Source organism: Triturus cristatus, chromosome 5_2 (genome assembly GCF_964204655.1).
Source record: "Triturus cristatus chromosome 5_2, aTriCri1.1, whole genome shotgun sequence".
Taxonomy (NCBI): domain Eukaryota; kingdom Metazoa; phylum Chordata; class Amphibia; order Caudata; family Salamandridae; genus Triturus; species Triturus cristatus.
In genome coordinates, this window is record NC_140588.1 from 28762165 (window position 1) to 28775887 (window position 13723).

The 13723-nt window shown below is 46.7% G+C and overlaps 1 protein-coding gene across 3 annotated transcripts in view; it reads right to left on the reverse strand.

The window, feature by feature from the left end:
- TEX10 (testis expressed 10) overlaps positions 1-13723 on the reverse strand; it is a 429953-nt gene that overhangs the window by 268586 nt on the left and 147644 nt on the right. For all 3 annotated transcript variants that reach the window (XM_085606784.1, XM_085606783.1, XM_085606782.1), the window contains exon 8: positions 6667-6844. In XM_085606784.1, the coding sequence (XP_085462910.1) occupies positions 6667-6844 (178 nt within the window). The remainder of the gene's footprint in view (positions 1-6666; positions 6845-13723) is intronic.

Genomic DNA, 13723 nt, shown 5'->3' on the forward strand with positions numbered 1-13723 from the left:
ACAATCAGGGTGATGGGCGTGCCTCAAGCAGAAGAGAGACACGTCGCGCGGGTCGACCACCGACATGTTCCGACGGCAGGCCCTACAGGACTTAAACCCGGGCATCCCTACTGCACCAGGAGTCGAGTACTCGACAAAACAAGACAAACATATTCTCAGAAACCAAGTTAAAGTATTAACTAAGATACCGCTCTCTCGGATCTGTGCTTGCTGGCGAGGAAAAAGAAAGAACTGACGTCAGCGTGCGTGGGCACGTCTAAGTAGCTCCGACGGCGTCATCTCGGCGACTAAAACGCCAGCGGCGTACATGGAACTGCACGATGACGCCTACCAACGCGCAAGGGTACTGCTGACAAAAACTTTCCGGATCCAGTCTGACGCCTGGGGATATTCTAAGGTAAGGAATCTATCACTAATGTGTCTCTTTCAGATACATCTACACAATAGTATTTAGTGAAAATGTGTGGTGTAGACCATGTTGAAGCTTTGCAAATGTCAACTATGGGAATGTTTCCCAAAAAGGTCATAGTGGCCCATAGCTTGCGAGTGGGATGTACCCCAGTGGGTGCAGTTAGAGTTCCATTGCTTTTGCATAGCAGGTTTGAATGCACTTAACAATCCACCTTGCAATACCGTATTTGGAAATAGGATTGCCCTTGTGTGGTGGCGCAAAAGCAACAAAGAGTTGTTTTATTTTACGAAAAGATTGTGTCCTTTCAATGTAATACAAGAGTGCTCTTCTAACATCTAAGGTGTGTAAAGCTCGTTCTGCCACTGAATCAGGTTGAGGGAAGAATACAGGTATTTCTACCGATTTATGTGAAATGCAGATACTACCTTAGGTAACAATTTAGGATTGGCCCAAAGAACCACTTTGTCTCTGTGTAGTTGGAAAAATGGTTATTGTATGGTTAATGCTTGTAATTCACTCACTCGCCTTATAGAAGTGATTGCAATGAGGAAAGCGGTTTTCCAGGAGAGGAACTGTGGTTCGCATTTGTGCATGGGCTCAAAAGGTGGGCCCATTAATCTTGTGAGGACTATGTTAATATTCCACACTAGAGCAGGTAGAAGTTTAGGTGGTATGACTCTTTAGTCCTTCCATGAAGGCTTTGATCGCTGGTACCCTAAACAACGACAAATGCTGCCTATTTTGTAGATATGCAGCTATTGCCGCGAGGTGTAGTCTGATGGAGGTGCAAGCCAACAATGACTTTTGCAAGTGTAAAAGATAGCAGATGATGATTTGTATGGAAGCATCAAGAGGGTTGATATGATTGTTACCATAATATACAACAAATCGCTTCCACTTAGCTGTGTAGCTGTAGTAGGTCTTCTACCCTCCCTAATGATAGTCAGACATTCTGGGGGAAGGTTCAAGTAACCAAACTCTACGATTTCAGCAGCCAGATCGCGAGGTTAAGCTGTTTGGGATCTGGGTGTCTGATTCCTCCATGGCTCTGTGTAAGGAGACTGGAGGTTAAATGCAGCTTTTGATGCGGAACCAGAGATAGCTCCAACAGGGATGTGAACCAAGGTTGACGTGCCCATGTGGGAGCTACTAGGATTAGTGTGAGAGACGTTTGCCTGAGCTTGTGAACCACTAATGGAATGAGTGGGAGAGGCGTAAAAGCGTAGGCAATATCCCTGACCAGTTCATCCATAGTGCATTGCCCTTGGATTGCGGGTGTGGGTACCTGGAGGGGTGGTACGGGCTCTATAGCCCCTTTTAGAAGTAGAGACTGAACCTCTTGTTTGAAGAGGTGTAGGTGATCTGGTGAAAGTTTGTGTGACTTTGGTGAAATGTTTGGAGGAGTGTTGATGAATTCCAGACAATAACCAGAATGGATCATTTGCAGTACCCAGTTGTCTGTTATTGACTGCCAGACTGGTAGAAAATCTGACAGTCTTCCCAGTCAGTGGTCGGGGATGTGGTGGCAGTCACTGCTTTCTATTGGCAGGGGAGGCGCATGTGTTTGAATCCCTTCCCTTACCTCTGTAACCCCCTCTGAAGTAACCCCTAGATGGAGAGGGTTGGTTATTGCCCTTATAGGTGGAGGTGGTCTAAGAAGAGCCAAAAGGAACCACAGCTTTGTGTTGACTAAAGGGCTCCCATGGATTTGGCCACTTCAGTGTCTTTCTTCATTTTCTCTAGTGAATAATCTACCACTGGGCCAAATAGATGTTTCTAATCAAACGGTGTATTTAATATGGAGGTTTGAACCCAGATATACAAAGCCAAACATGCCTCCTTAAGAGGACACTGGTGTTTATAGCTCTAGCAGCAGTGTCTGCAGCATCTAGGGAACATCTTATTGCGTTGTTAGAAATAAGTTGCCCTTCACACCCCAGGTCTTGTGCTTTAGATCTGTGTTCCTGGGGCAAATATTGGATCAATTGCTCCATCTCCTCCCAGAGCGCACAGTTATATTATGCTAGCCATGCCTGAGTGTTGGAGACACGCCATAAGCTCGCTGCCTGAGAGGTCACCCTTTTCCCCGAAGCATCAATAAGTTTGGATTCTTTATTAGGGGGTGGAACATCTCCTTTCGTCTGGGAGTTGGCTCTTTTCCTTGCATTGGGCACAACCAGGGAGTCTAGTGGTAACTGTCCCCTTATATATACTGGGGCCGATGGTGCTGGCTTGTACTTCTTGTCTACTCTAGGGGTAAGAATAAGAGCTATGACAGGGTCATTAAAGAGGTCATCTACATGCCTGGTGATCGCCTTGAGCATGGGTAGTGTGTGTGATGACTTCTGCGTGGTACGGAGGGTTTCAAAGAGGAAATCCTGTTCTAAGGATTCTTTATGTAGCTGCACCCCATGGTAGTCCGCTCTACCCAGTAATTCAACGTAGCCTACACTGTCATCTGGTGGAGAGGGCTTTTTAGGGTACAAGTCAGGATCATTGCCTGGGTGAGTTGGTGTTGTAATCGTCCCATGGGTCTTGTAGTGGCTGATTATCATCCCCATCGTCATCCCCATCATCCTGGTTGTCAGGTGTATGTGGTGGTGAATGTTCAGGTGAAATTGGATGGAACGGAGGGGAAGGAGGTGATGGAAGAGGCAGAGGAGGAGGGGAAGGGATAGTTCCAACAGTCCTTTTCTTCAAAGGAATGTGATATTCCTCTTCTGCATCAGCCCTTCTTTTAAAGTCACTTTAGTGGTGATAAGTCCAGTTTGTGGATGAATATACAACACTTTCTGTTTTGGATCCGGTTTATCGATCGGAGCATCAAAACTGTGCTTTTTCAGTGTTTTCTGCACATCTGATTGTTTCGGCGCCAAACGTTTCGGTGCCAGAGTTGCAAGCGTTGGTGTCTTTGGATCCGAAGTGTGTTTCGAGGCCGAATGGTGGGGGTCGGTGCCGGACTTGTGTTTCAACCCCGAAGGTCTTGGTCAGGAGGTAGTCTTTTTGGAGCCGGAAGGCTTCGTGCCGAGCCAGAAGGCGGGGCTTCGGAAGCGTGGTCTCGGTGCCAACCGGAACCAGAGGACGCAGGTTGGACTGGAGCCTTCTTTTTATGTGGAGTTGTGTTTTGGGACGAGGGGGGAGCTATACTCACGGTACGTTGTCCATGTGGGATGCTGTCCTCTTGGTCGGAGTAGAGCTCTGAGATGGCGACCAGCACCTGCTCCTCCTTGGTTCCCATGGCCTCCCCGGCATCTTTGTCCGATTGGTGCCTGAGATGTCTGGAATGGAGCATGCGTGCTGGCACTGCATGTTGCTAGGTCAAGCCAGACGGTCGTGAAGTATTTTCTTGGAGCGGAAAGCCTGGCACGCGTCGCAGTCTTGTTCTCTGTGTCCAGGGGACAAACACAGGTTACACACTACATGTGAGTCGGTGCGCAGGTATTTCACTTGACACTGAGGGCAGAATTTGAAGGGAGTTCGTTCCATCGACTGCGGGTCGGCCCGGTGTGGGACGGCCCGACGGCCTTCAACGTGCTTTCCGATCGAAAGATTAGTTTTACTGAGTAAATATGATACGCGATCGAAAGGGAGACGTAATCGAAAACAATACCATCAAGGGTGAGTATCTTGCGCACTGAGGTAAACTGAAGGAATGGTGTCAAACCAGAGCGCAGCGATAGACGCCTGAACCTGATGGCGGAAAAAAACAATCTAACAATGGAGTTGATATCCATGAGCACTATCATTAAAAGGAGGAGTCACCTACCTCGTGACTGGAAAGACTTCTTTGAAGAAAAACAAAGTGCAAACATCCGGACCCAACACTAGATGGCAAGCTATGCACAGCATGTGATCTACAGCTCACATGCCTCTAACATAGTGTTATCGGTTTTGAGGTAAGTATCTGGTAGTGAGAGTTGAGGTACTGGGGGTAGACTCAGGGATCCCCCAGGGTCAAGGATGCACTCTAGTTGCACCCTCAGCGGCACTATGGCGGCCAGGTGCAGAGTGCTGAGGCCCCATGTTATCCAATGGAGGATAGGGGATCCTCCGGTTGGTGGCTGCTGGCGAGCAGGCCACTTGGTTGTGGGAGCAAAGCTCCTAGACTTTAGCTCAGGGCAAATGGGGAAATAAAGTAGCACCAAAGGTGCACCCTCAACAGCACTCGGGCGGCCGGGTGCAGGGTGCTGTTTTGACGTCGGGAGCCCTGTTTGCAATGGGGAAACTCGGGTTTGCAAAGGTACTGCAGGCTTGGGGACGAAGGTCTTCTGGGTACGACCGCCACTTCGAGAGGTAAGTTGGGAGTTGGTTAGGCACCGTCGGTTTGGCCCTTTAAGGCGGTCAGATGCAGGGGTGCCTTTTAAGGTTGGATCTTACCAGCTCCTGGTTGCCGTTGGGGAAGGGGGGGGCTTCCTAATTTAGGCTGCAGGCGTCGGCTTGAGGCAGGTCAGGGGTTGCTAGATCTCGGGTTAGTATCGCCAGGGGGCCCTCCTCGTGGAGTTTGCCCACTCGAGCTCGGGCCGTGGACGGCAGGTGCAGAGTGGGGCGGATGCACGGTGTCCGGCCGGAACCAGAGGTTGCAGATGAACAAATCCAGTGTTCACGGGCGACACAGTCTTTGAGGTTAAAGGCAGGCAGGTTCTCCGGGCTGGTGCCAATTCAGTGGGCGTCTTCCTCTTGTTAGCCTCTGCATGGCTGTTCGGTCCTTCTTCTCTTGTAGTTTCTTCTTGTCTGAGGTGCAAGGTTCAGGGGTGCCCCTAAATACTAGATTTAGGGGGGTTACAGGTAGGTAAAAGGTAGGGACTAATGGGTCCATTCCCTGGGGTGGGTACACCCCCAATTATGCCACCCTTCAGTGGGAGGGGGCATGAGCCTGTCCATGGCTGGCTCAGTCATAATGACAAACTCCCAGCACCATATACTCTTAATGGCAGCACTGCACTTACAATGTCTAAGAATGGACATAGACACTGTAGGGGTACAGGGCTTATGCACCTGTACCCTCACCACTGGTACAGTGCACCCAGCTAGAGGGGTGACTGATCTATGTCAGGGCAGTGGGTTGTAGGCATGGCACACAGATGTGTGCCATGTCGACTCTTCACTTTGGTGTGCACCAAAACACGCATCCTGCAAAGGCAGTGTGCGAGTGTAATGGTACAAGACCTCTAAGAGTGGCACAATAAGTAATGCAGCCCTTAGAGGCCTTCCATGGTCACAGTGCGCTGGGTACCTGTGGTACCATTTACTAGGGGCTGACCTGTGGCCAGAGATGCCAATTGGGTTTAGGCTTCAATGCAGTGTTGGGGAAAGAACATAGGCCCTGGGTACCTGATAAGCAGGAGCCCAGGGCACACTCAGTCAAAGCACATCAACAATTCAGCAAAAAGTGGGGGCAACCATGCAGAAAGAGGTTACTTTCTCACAGTGTGTTTGGAAATAACCCACAGTAAACTGTGTTTATAGATAAAGTGACCTGAAATCTTGGGCAAAATTAACATAAGATCAAAGGAAAGTGCACAAAATTGGCGCGGCTGACTGTACCAATAAATTATTTGCTTGTGCCCATGACCACAATTTATTTCACAATTATTAGCATTTTAATTTAAAAGTAATACAATTAACTTGTTTTATACTTCCCAAGAGCATTGTTAACCCCAGAAAATCGTGAATCCCCATATTCATAGAAAAGTGATATACAATGGCCAAGTAGGAAAGATGGTATATGCCTGTTTCCTTCTAAATCTTCCCAATCTGTTTGCAGCCAGAAATTAGCTTGCAATGTTCCAATCAAGGATAGGAATTAGATCCTATAGAATGAAAGTATTCAGCTCAGATACACTCAATGAGAGTGAGCAACTAAGTCTGAAGAGTCCTGGGCAAAATGCATAGAGCAAGTAAGGAATTTCATGGGAGCCACGCTGGCAGATATAACAGTTTTCCGTTCAGCTGGATTGTTCTTATAATGAAAAACTGGCTGCATGTTCCAAATTCAGAAAGCTGGAAATGACAATCTATCAATCTACTTGCAAAAATAAGAATGGTAGTGAAGGATCAGAGTGCTAACAGGGTAAATACAGTATCATATGCCTCTTGGAAGTGCTGCAAAGTTTTTCATACATTCAAAAAGTTTCAATGGGCTCATCTGCTTAGCAAAAGCTTACCTAGGGTTTTGTATCGAAACAGCTGTGAACTATGTTTACTGCAACCCATATTACCATTAAACCTCCCAAAGCAAAAACAAAACACAATACCTAGTATGCAGTATCCCAACAATGGCAGTGGCTGTACTTGATGATAGTCTCCCCATGATACAGCAGCGATTAAGACAAGCAAGTAGATTTGTTGGCATGCATGGCAGAAAATACAAAAGCTGCACTAAACGCTTCTGTGACTCGGCTGGCAGAAGCACAAGGATGCCATCATGTGGATCTGAAATAAAAAACGTAGACAGAATAATTTTTTGGGTACGTGATTGTGATCTGAATCGGCAAGCATTTAGCGTCTTTAAAAATGCATACATACAATCTTAACTTCAACTGCATTTAATTTGTGAAATTACTGATTTATCATTACAGAATACATTGTTGCCAGCAGGATGCACAGCTAAGGTAGTGTGAGTCCCACAGGCTTAGTTGATTGCAGTAGGAATCCCTTGTGGCCTAACAGTTAAGGTCTTAGATTCTCCTTCTTAACATTAAGTGTTCAAACCAATGTCTCCAATACCCATGTGTTAGGTCAAAAACCAAAGAGGTTCAATAAAGAATTATTTAAGCTGTATGTTTTCACACAGACGTTTTTGTTTTGTGCAACATTTTGAACTGCTTGCTGTTCCGCTTTTTTACAAGTCAAAGACAGGAGGAATTTCCTCAAGTGGTTGCTGGTATTAGTTAAACACGTTTATGCGGCAGGTTCAATTCCCTCGAGATTAACTAAAATTATTAATCCGTGAAATCATGAATGTGATATAAATACCACGAGATATGGGACCTAGGCCCATGTCAGCATTTTCTTTTTCTATGGCCAAGAGTTTAGCTTCTAGATTTATTCTCCTGACCAGTTTCTGAAGATCTGCATCTCTACTATCTACCTCATCTGGGACACTGCTGGGGTCACTCCCAGTAGTGTTACCATCTATGGGGTAGAGATGGAGTCAGAGTCTCCATCCTCTACCACTGCAGACTCATTATCTTCTTACGTAGTAGGGGAAATGTTACTTGCCAGAGTCTTGTCATTCCTGGCCAGCACCTGCTGGAGATGGGCTTTTGTGGGTTTAGGACCCATGAGTTTTCATGCTTTGCACAGGTCTTTGAGTTACTGAACTCTCAGATGTGCATAGGTGTAGTAAAGTGCCCCTTTTTGTATTGTTGCCCCACACTTTTTACCGGATGTTTATGCTCTTTGACTGAATGTGCCCTGGCTCCTGCCAACCAGGTACCCAGGGCCCAAGTTCTTTCCCTAAAAACTGTAATGCGTTCTCCCAAATTGGCACCTCTCTGGCCACATCCAAGTCCCTTGAAAGGTACCCTAGGTACCAAGGGCCCTGTGACCTGAAAAGGCCCCTAAGGGCTGCAGCACTTATTGTGCCACCCTTAGAGGTCCTTTACCTTAACACCCGCACACTGCCTTTGCAGGCTGAGTGTTTTGGTGCAGAGCAAAGTAAAGTAAAGAGTCGACATGGAACACATCCCTGTGTGCCATTCCTATAATTCACTACCCTGGCATAGGTCAGCCACCCTTCTAACTGGGTGCACTATACCAGTGGTGAGGGTACAGGTGAATGAGCCCTGCACCCCTACAGTGTCTCAACCAAGTCTTAGACACTGTAAGTGCAGTACTACCATTAAGAGTATATGGTACTGGGAGTTTGTCATTACGAACTCCACATCACCATAATGGCTTTACTGAAAACTGGGAAGTTTGGTATCAAACGTCTAAGCACATTAAACCCACACTGACGCCAGTGTGGGGTAAATGCACTCAGAGACAAATGACCTAACGTTAGTGTCCTGGCTGAGTGGCTGCTTGCCAGCTGCCACCACCAGACATGTTTCTGGACCCCTAGGTCGAGAGTCTGCTGCTCTCGGAGGGTCGGAAACAATGCACATCCTGGGACAAGAAGCCAAGCCTCCACCCCAGGATGGGCAGGATCCACGAGGGGAAGCTTCAAAGGCTTGCCGCCTTTGTGAGCTACCCCAGCCCTTTGCTGCTTCCAGCAACTGGCTCCCGCCAGTTCTGACCCCCACTTTGGGTGGGAGAATCGGCAGGAAAACCAAGTGAGGAAGAGAGGTGTGGCCACCTTTGCCTCGTGAACAGCCACCAACTGGAGGCCCTCTATCCCTCAATGGTAACATTGGGCCTCAGCCCTCTGCACCCAGCCGCCCTAGTGCTGCAGAGGGTGTTCTGAGAGTGCATCCTCGACCCTGGGGGAACCCTGGGTCTAACCTCGGAATACCAACTCCCACAAATAAGTACTTACCTGCAAATCGTTAACTTCATTTCCTACCATAGGATTGCATTGACTGCTTTTCCTTGAAAATCCTTCTAAGTCTGGAGTTGATTTGTACAAAACATAGAAAAACTGCATAACTGTAAAAACTGAATTACTTACCTTTTGTCTAGGAAATGTTTCAGAGTGATATCTAGGCATATCACACCGATTAGCAAAAGTAAGTGACCTACATGTAACTCAAACAACTGCATTTGAACCTGCATTCAACTGTAAATCACTGCATAAGATTTTGCAAAGTATTATTTCACTTCCCTGCACCAGGTTTGGTTCTAGAAATAAAACTAAATATTTTTGATACAAATTGGTTGGAGTTCAGTCTTTGAGTGTGCAACATCATTTGTTGCCCGAGTGTGTACAAAAAATTCTTAACACAACCCTCAGATAAAGCCTTACTGCTTGCCCACACTACCACTAATAGAGAGTAAGGTGTTATCTACTTTGACCTCTGCCTACCTTTGGGGTTCCACTAGACTGTGCGCATTATACCTAATTTTGGTGTAGTGTATACAGAGCCAGCTTCCTACAGGGTGTAGTTAGGCGGGCAGGCAGGTCGCCATCAAGGGGAGTCTTTAAGTTGGGGCGGAGGGTCGAATAGGAGTCTGGCAGGGGTTAGCCCACAGTGGGGGAACCTTTGCAGGACTGGTGGGCCACTTGGACTCGGGCCATGGGCGTCAGGTGCAGAGGTCGGTCCGGAAGCGATTTTGGGGTCCTCAGGGCAGAGTTCTTGAGCTTTGGAATTTGTTTCTTCTTGGACAGGTCCACTGTCCACAGGAGTTTTAGAGTCTTTGTTGAAGGCAGGCAGTCCACCCACAATATTGGTCTTTGCTGGGCCAGCAGGAAGATTCATCTTTTTGTAGCTGAGGTGAAAGGCAGCAGACAGGCCGGCAGGGCAAGCGCAGAGTCAGTCACTGATTTTTCTTCTCTTGTGCGTTTTTTTGCTGACCAGGCTTCGTAGGTCATCATAGATCTCATTTCACAGTCTGGTGAAGCCACCTAAATACTAGATTTAGCGGAGTTACAGGGCAGTAACAGGTAGGGACAAATGGGTTCCTTACCTGTGGTTTCTACACCCACTATTATGCCACCCTCGTGTGGGACGCAGCTTAGCCCTAGCTCTTATTGGATAAGTCCCACCATCTCCAAGATAGCAGGCACTGAAAAGTGTGCTTGCTTTACTTCATTTCCAGCCTCCTGTTTGGCAGGGCAAGCAGTTTTCCCACCATCTGGCTCTCTTCATATACGAGCTGCTGCTATGTCTGGGAGCTAGATATTTCTTCAAGAATAAAGAACTCTTAGCTCCTGTTTAGCTTTAGTTAACTGTTCCTCCAATACCAGATCCTGCACAGTGTTGCTATCCCTCTGCATTAAAGCAGTATCAACATCCTGTTGTAGTTTTAATATATGCTGCCTCCACATCTTAAATTGTGATGCTGAGAAGGCTATTATCTGGCCCCGCAATGTAGCCCTGAAGGCTCCCCAGACCGAAAAGAGGACCGCTGTATCCTTATTTTCCCGAAAGAATGTCATAATCCATTGTTTCGTACCCTCAACCCATTTAGGGTTCGAAAGGAGGAGCCGATCCATTTGCCACCTGGACCTCTCCCGCCTTTCAGCTTCTGCTTTAATCTCAATTATAACTAGTGAATGATCTGAAAAAGAGTTGGCCCTGATTTCAGAACTTAAACAATTAACATAGCAAAGGATAAGAAAAAAATCAATACGGGAAGCTGACTGAAATCGATGAGAATAGCAAGTGGATTGTGCATTACCTTGATGTGCCTCACGCCAGGGACTTGAATAAAATTGAAGTCACCGCCTAATATTTAGGGCCTTCTACACCTCTGACCAACTCATTAATCTTTATGAGAGGTGCAGGTTCATCATTGGAGCATAATAATTTACAAAATTATAGGGCATCCTATTTACCCTGGCAATGACCCATATCCACCTCCCTTGAGGGTCTCTTGTAACTTGCAGTATCTCAAAGTCAACCCCTTGTCTGAAGTAAATGGCTACTTCCCTGACTGCTAACCCTGTGGAAGCAAAGAAAGCCTTAGAGTAATTCTTAAGAATAAAATGTTTAGGTGTATTCGTTTTTAGATGGGTTTCCTGAAGATGATCAGTATCAGAGAGGAAAAAACTATAGCCAGTCCACTTCCCCTAATAATGTATGTAGATATCAAAGGGAACTAGCTACAGGATAGAAGCCCCTAGCGTATGTTTGTTTTATAGGAAACCTAGTTGGTGGCATGCTTCATCATCGGGTCCCACCCAAGGCACCGAGTGCACCTTGGGTGTGCTTCGACACCTGGATGCAGCGGAGCAGGTTTTTGTGCAGTGAGTGTGCAGTGAAGGTGAGATGAATGTTAATTAAAAAGCTGTTCTGAGGGTCCCAGAATGCAAAAAAGACTATTTTAATGTTTGGGCCCTTGGCAGTGATTAAAAAACTGGGGAGTGCATATCAGCGGAGATTATTAATGGCTCCGATATCCTTTACGGTTAACATGTTTCAGCCAGGTTCTCAGTATGGGCTGGGTTTCATCAGGACCTTATGTGAGTGAATTTTAAAAGGTGGTCAAAAGAAAATATTCTAGAGACCATCTATGCGACGCACACACTAAGGTGCGATATGTGCAAGAGGATGGTTTCCTCTAACGGCGCATTCCTGTTTTTGGGAGGGAAACGACAGACAGACAAACACACACATTTAAAATAGCTTCATTTGACACATTGCATCATGTGACTCAGGAGCGTTGCGTCTGTGCTCTATACGGTCAAATAGCGTAACGAGGGCGGAGCGTCGCGTTTAGTGAATGGTGTTTTTAAAGAAACACCTTGTACTTTGCGCTACCGGGTGGTAATCAGCATGTGATAAAAGTGGCTAGGAAATTGTACATGCAGCTCAGATTAGGGACCTTGCCTCTCCATGTCAACACAACCAAATGGTCCAAGGCTCATTCTGGTGAATGCTCTGCCTGTAACTACAAGGAAGAAACTGAGCTACACGTTCTTTTCTTTTGTCCTGCATATGCGCCATCTCGCCGGCGTTGGCTCATTCAACTTTGCAAGAACCTGGGCTTTGTGCATTGTGCCGAAGCATATAGAGTACTAAAATATGAGTCCCACGCACAAATTGTTTTTGCCGTTTCCGGTTTTCTTAATTCTATGTGGCACGTGCGGAGGACTATTTTAACTTGGTGATGTTTCAACAAGGTAATAGTCTACCCCTTCCATTCTCATCTTCAGTCATTTTAGCGGTTTTAACTTTTTATTGCAAACATTTGCACTGTAATGAAGTTTGAAGATTGATGCTTTCGGCACTATTGTAAAGCATTGCAGAATTGCACTAGGATTTGGCCCCTAGATAATTCTTTATTTTTTTTTTATTAGATATGGAAAGTTAGGTTGACACAGCTCGTAGCACACAACCCGGAGGCCGGCAGCTAGTCTTTGGTTTCAGCATTTCTCTCAATACACAGCTTACGTGCCTACAACCCAACGGGCCGGCAACGATGCATCATCATCGCATTACAGCTTCCACTGTACCCGTACATCATCTTAGTGCCATTCTTTGCAAATATTTTTGCTGAATTAACTTAATCCAAACAACTAACAAACCCCCCCACCCACCCCCTCTGCCTTACTTTAATCGTCCATAATATTTCTTAGTTGGTCATACATTCTACTTGGCTGTTGTGGTCCTATATGCCCACATGTTCCCATATGTTCCAAGAAGCGCCTGGTCTTACCAAGGTTCTCCCCTTCCCGTCCGTACCATATACTGTAAATCACAGAGATTTGTCATTGAACCTACATTATAGCGATACCGCCAGTACCTCCCCACTTATCTCCGTCTCAGGTCTTCTAGCCAAACCTCAAACGATTTCCAGATATCTGCCGGCCTGGATCGGAGTGGCATTAACTCCCAATATCGCGACAGCTGATCTTTGCAATAAACCACAGTATTCACACACGCTTCTATTGTAGGGACCTGTTTTTTCCATTGAATAACTACCTGCCTCTTCGTCAGTAGCAGTAGCATGGCCGCTAGTTTACGTGTGTTCTTTGGGACCTCAAATACCAAACCTAAAAGCGCCGTCAGAGGGGAGGCCTGTATCCTGTGCTGCGTGATTTTTCGAACATGCTCGAACACTTCCTCACAATACCTCCCTATCTGTTCACAGTCCCACGCCAGGTGTGAAAATGTGGCTCCCGGTGCCCCACACCTCCAACAGTTCGTGTCCGGGTGTATACCCATGCGGTGCAGCTGGGTGGGCGTACGATATAATCTATGCAAAAAGTTAAAATGTATTAGACACAATCTATAATTGGGTGATAGGTGTTCTAGCTGCGAACAGCAGTAATGCCACTGCCTATCCGTGATATTAATACCTGCCTCTCTCTCCCATTCAGCTCTGGCCATACACGTCATGATCGGCGATTCCTTTTGTGTGATGCTATATATACGCGTAATCAGTTTGCGAGACGCCGAGTTCACCAGCACATTCTCTAGCGCAGGAAGTGCGGGCGGCGCCAGTGCGAAAGACACGCAGCGAGCACGGCAAGCAGCTCTAAGTTGATAATATAAAAGTGTGTCTGACGCCGTGGGCTCCCTATCCTTGCACATCTGTTGTATTGTTATAAATGTATCATCTGGGTAAAGATTTGCGCCCTTCACCAGTGCGTGGGCCGAGGCTCGTAGTGTAACTGCTTTGTCCACTAGTGGAGCCAGGAGCGGGTTGCCTCCTAGTGGCATAGACGGCGCATATAATTCCTCAAGTTTTGCCCTCTTAGCTATC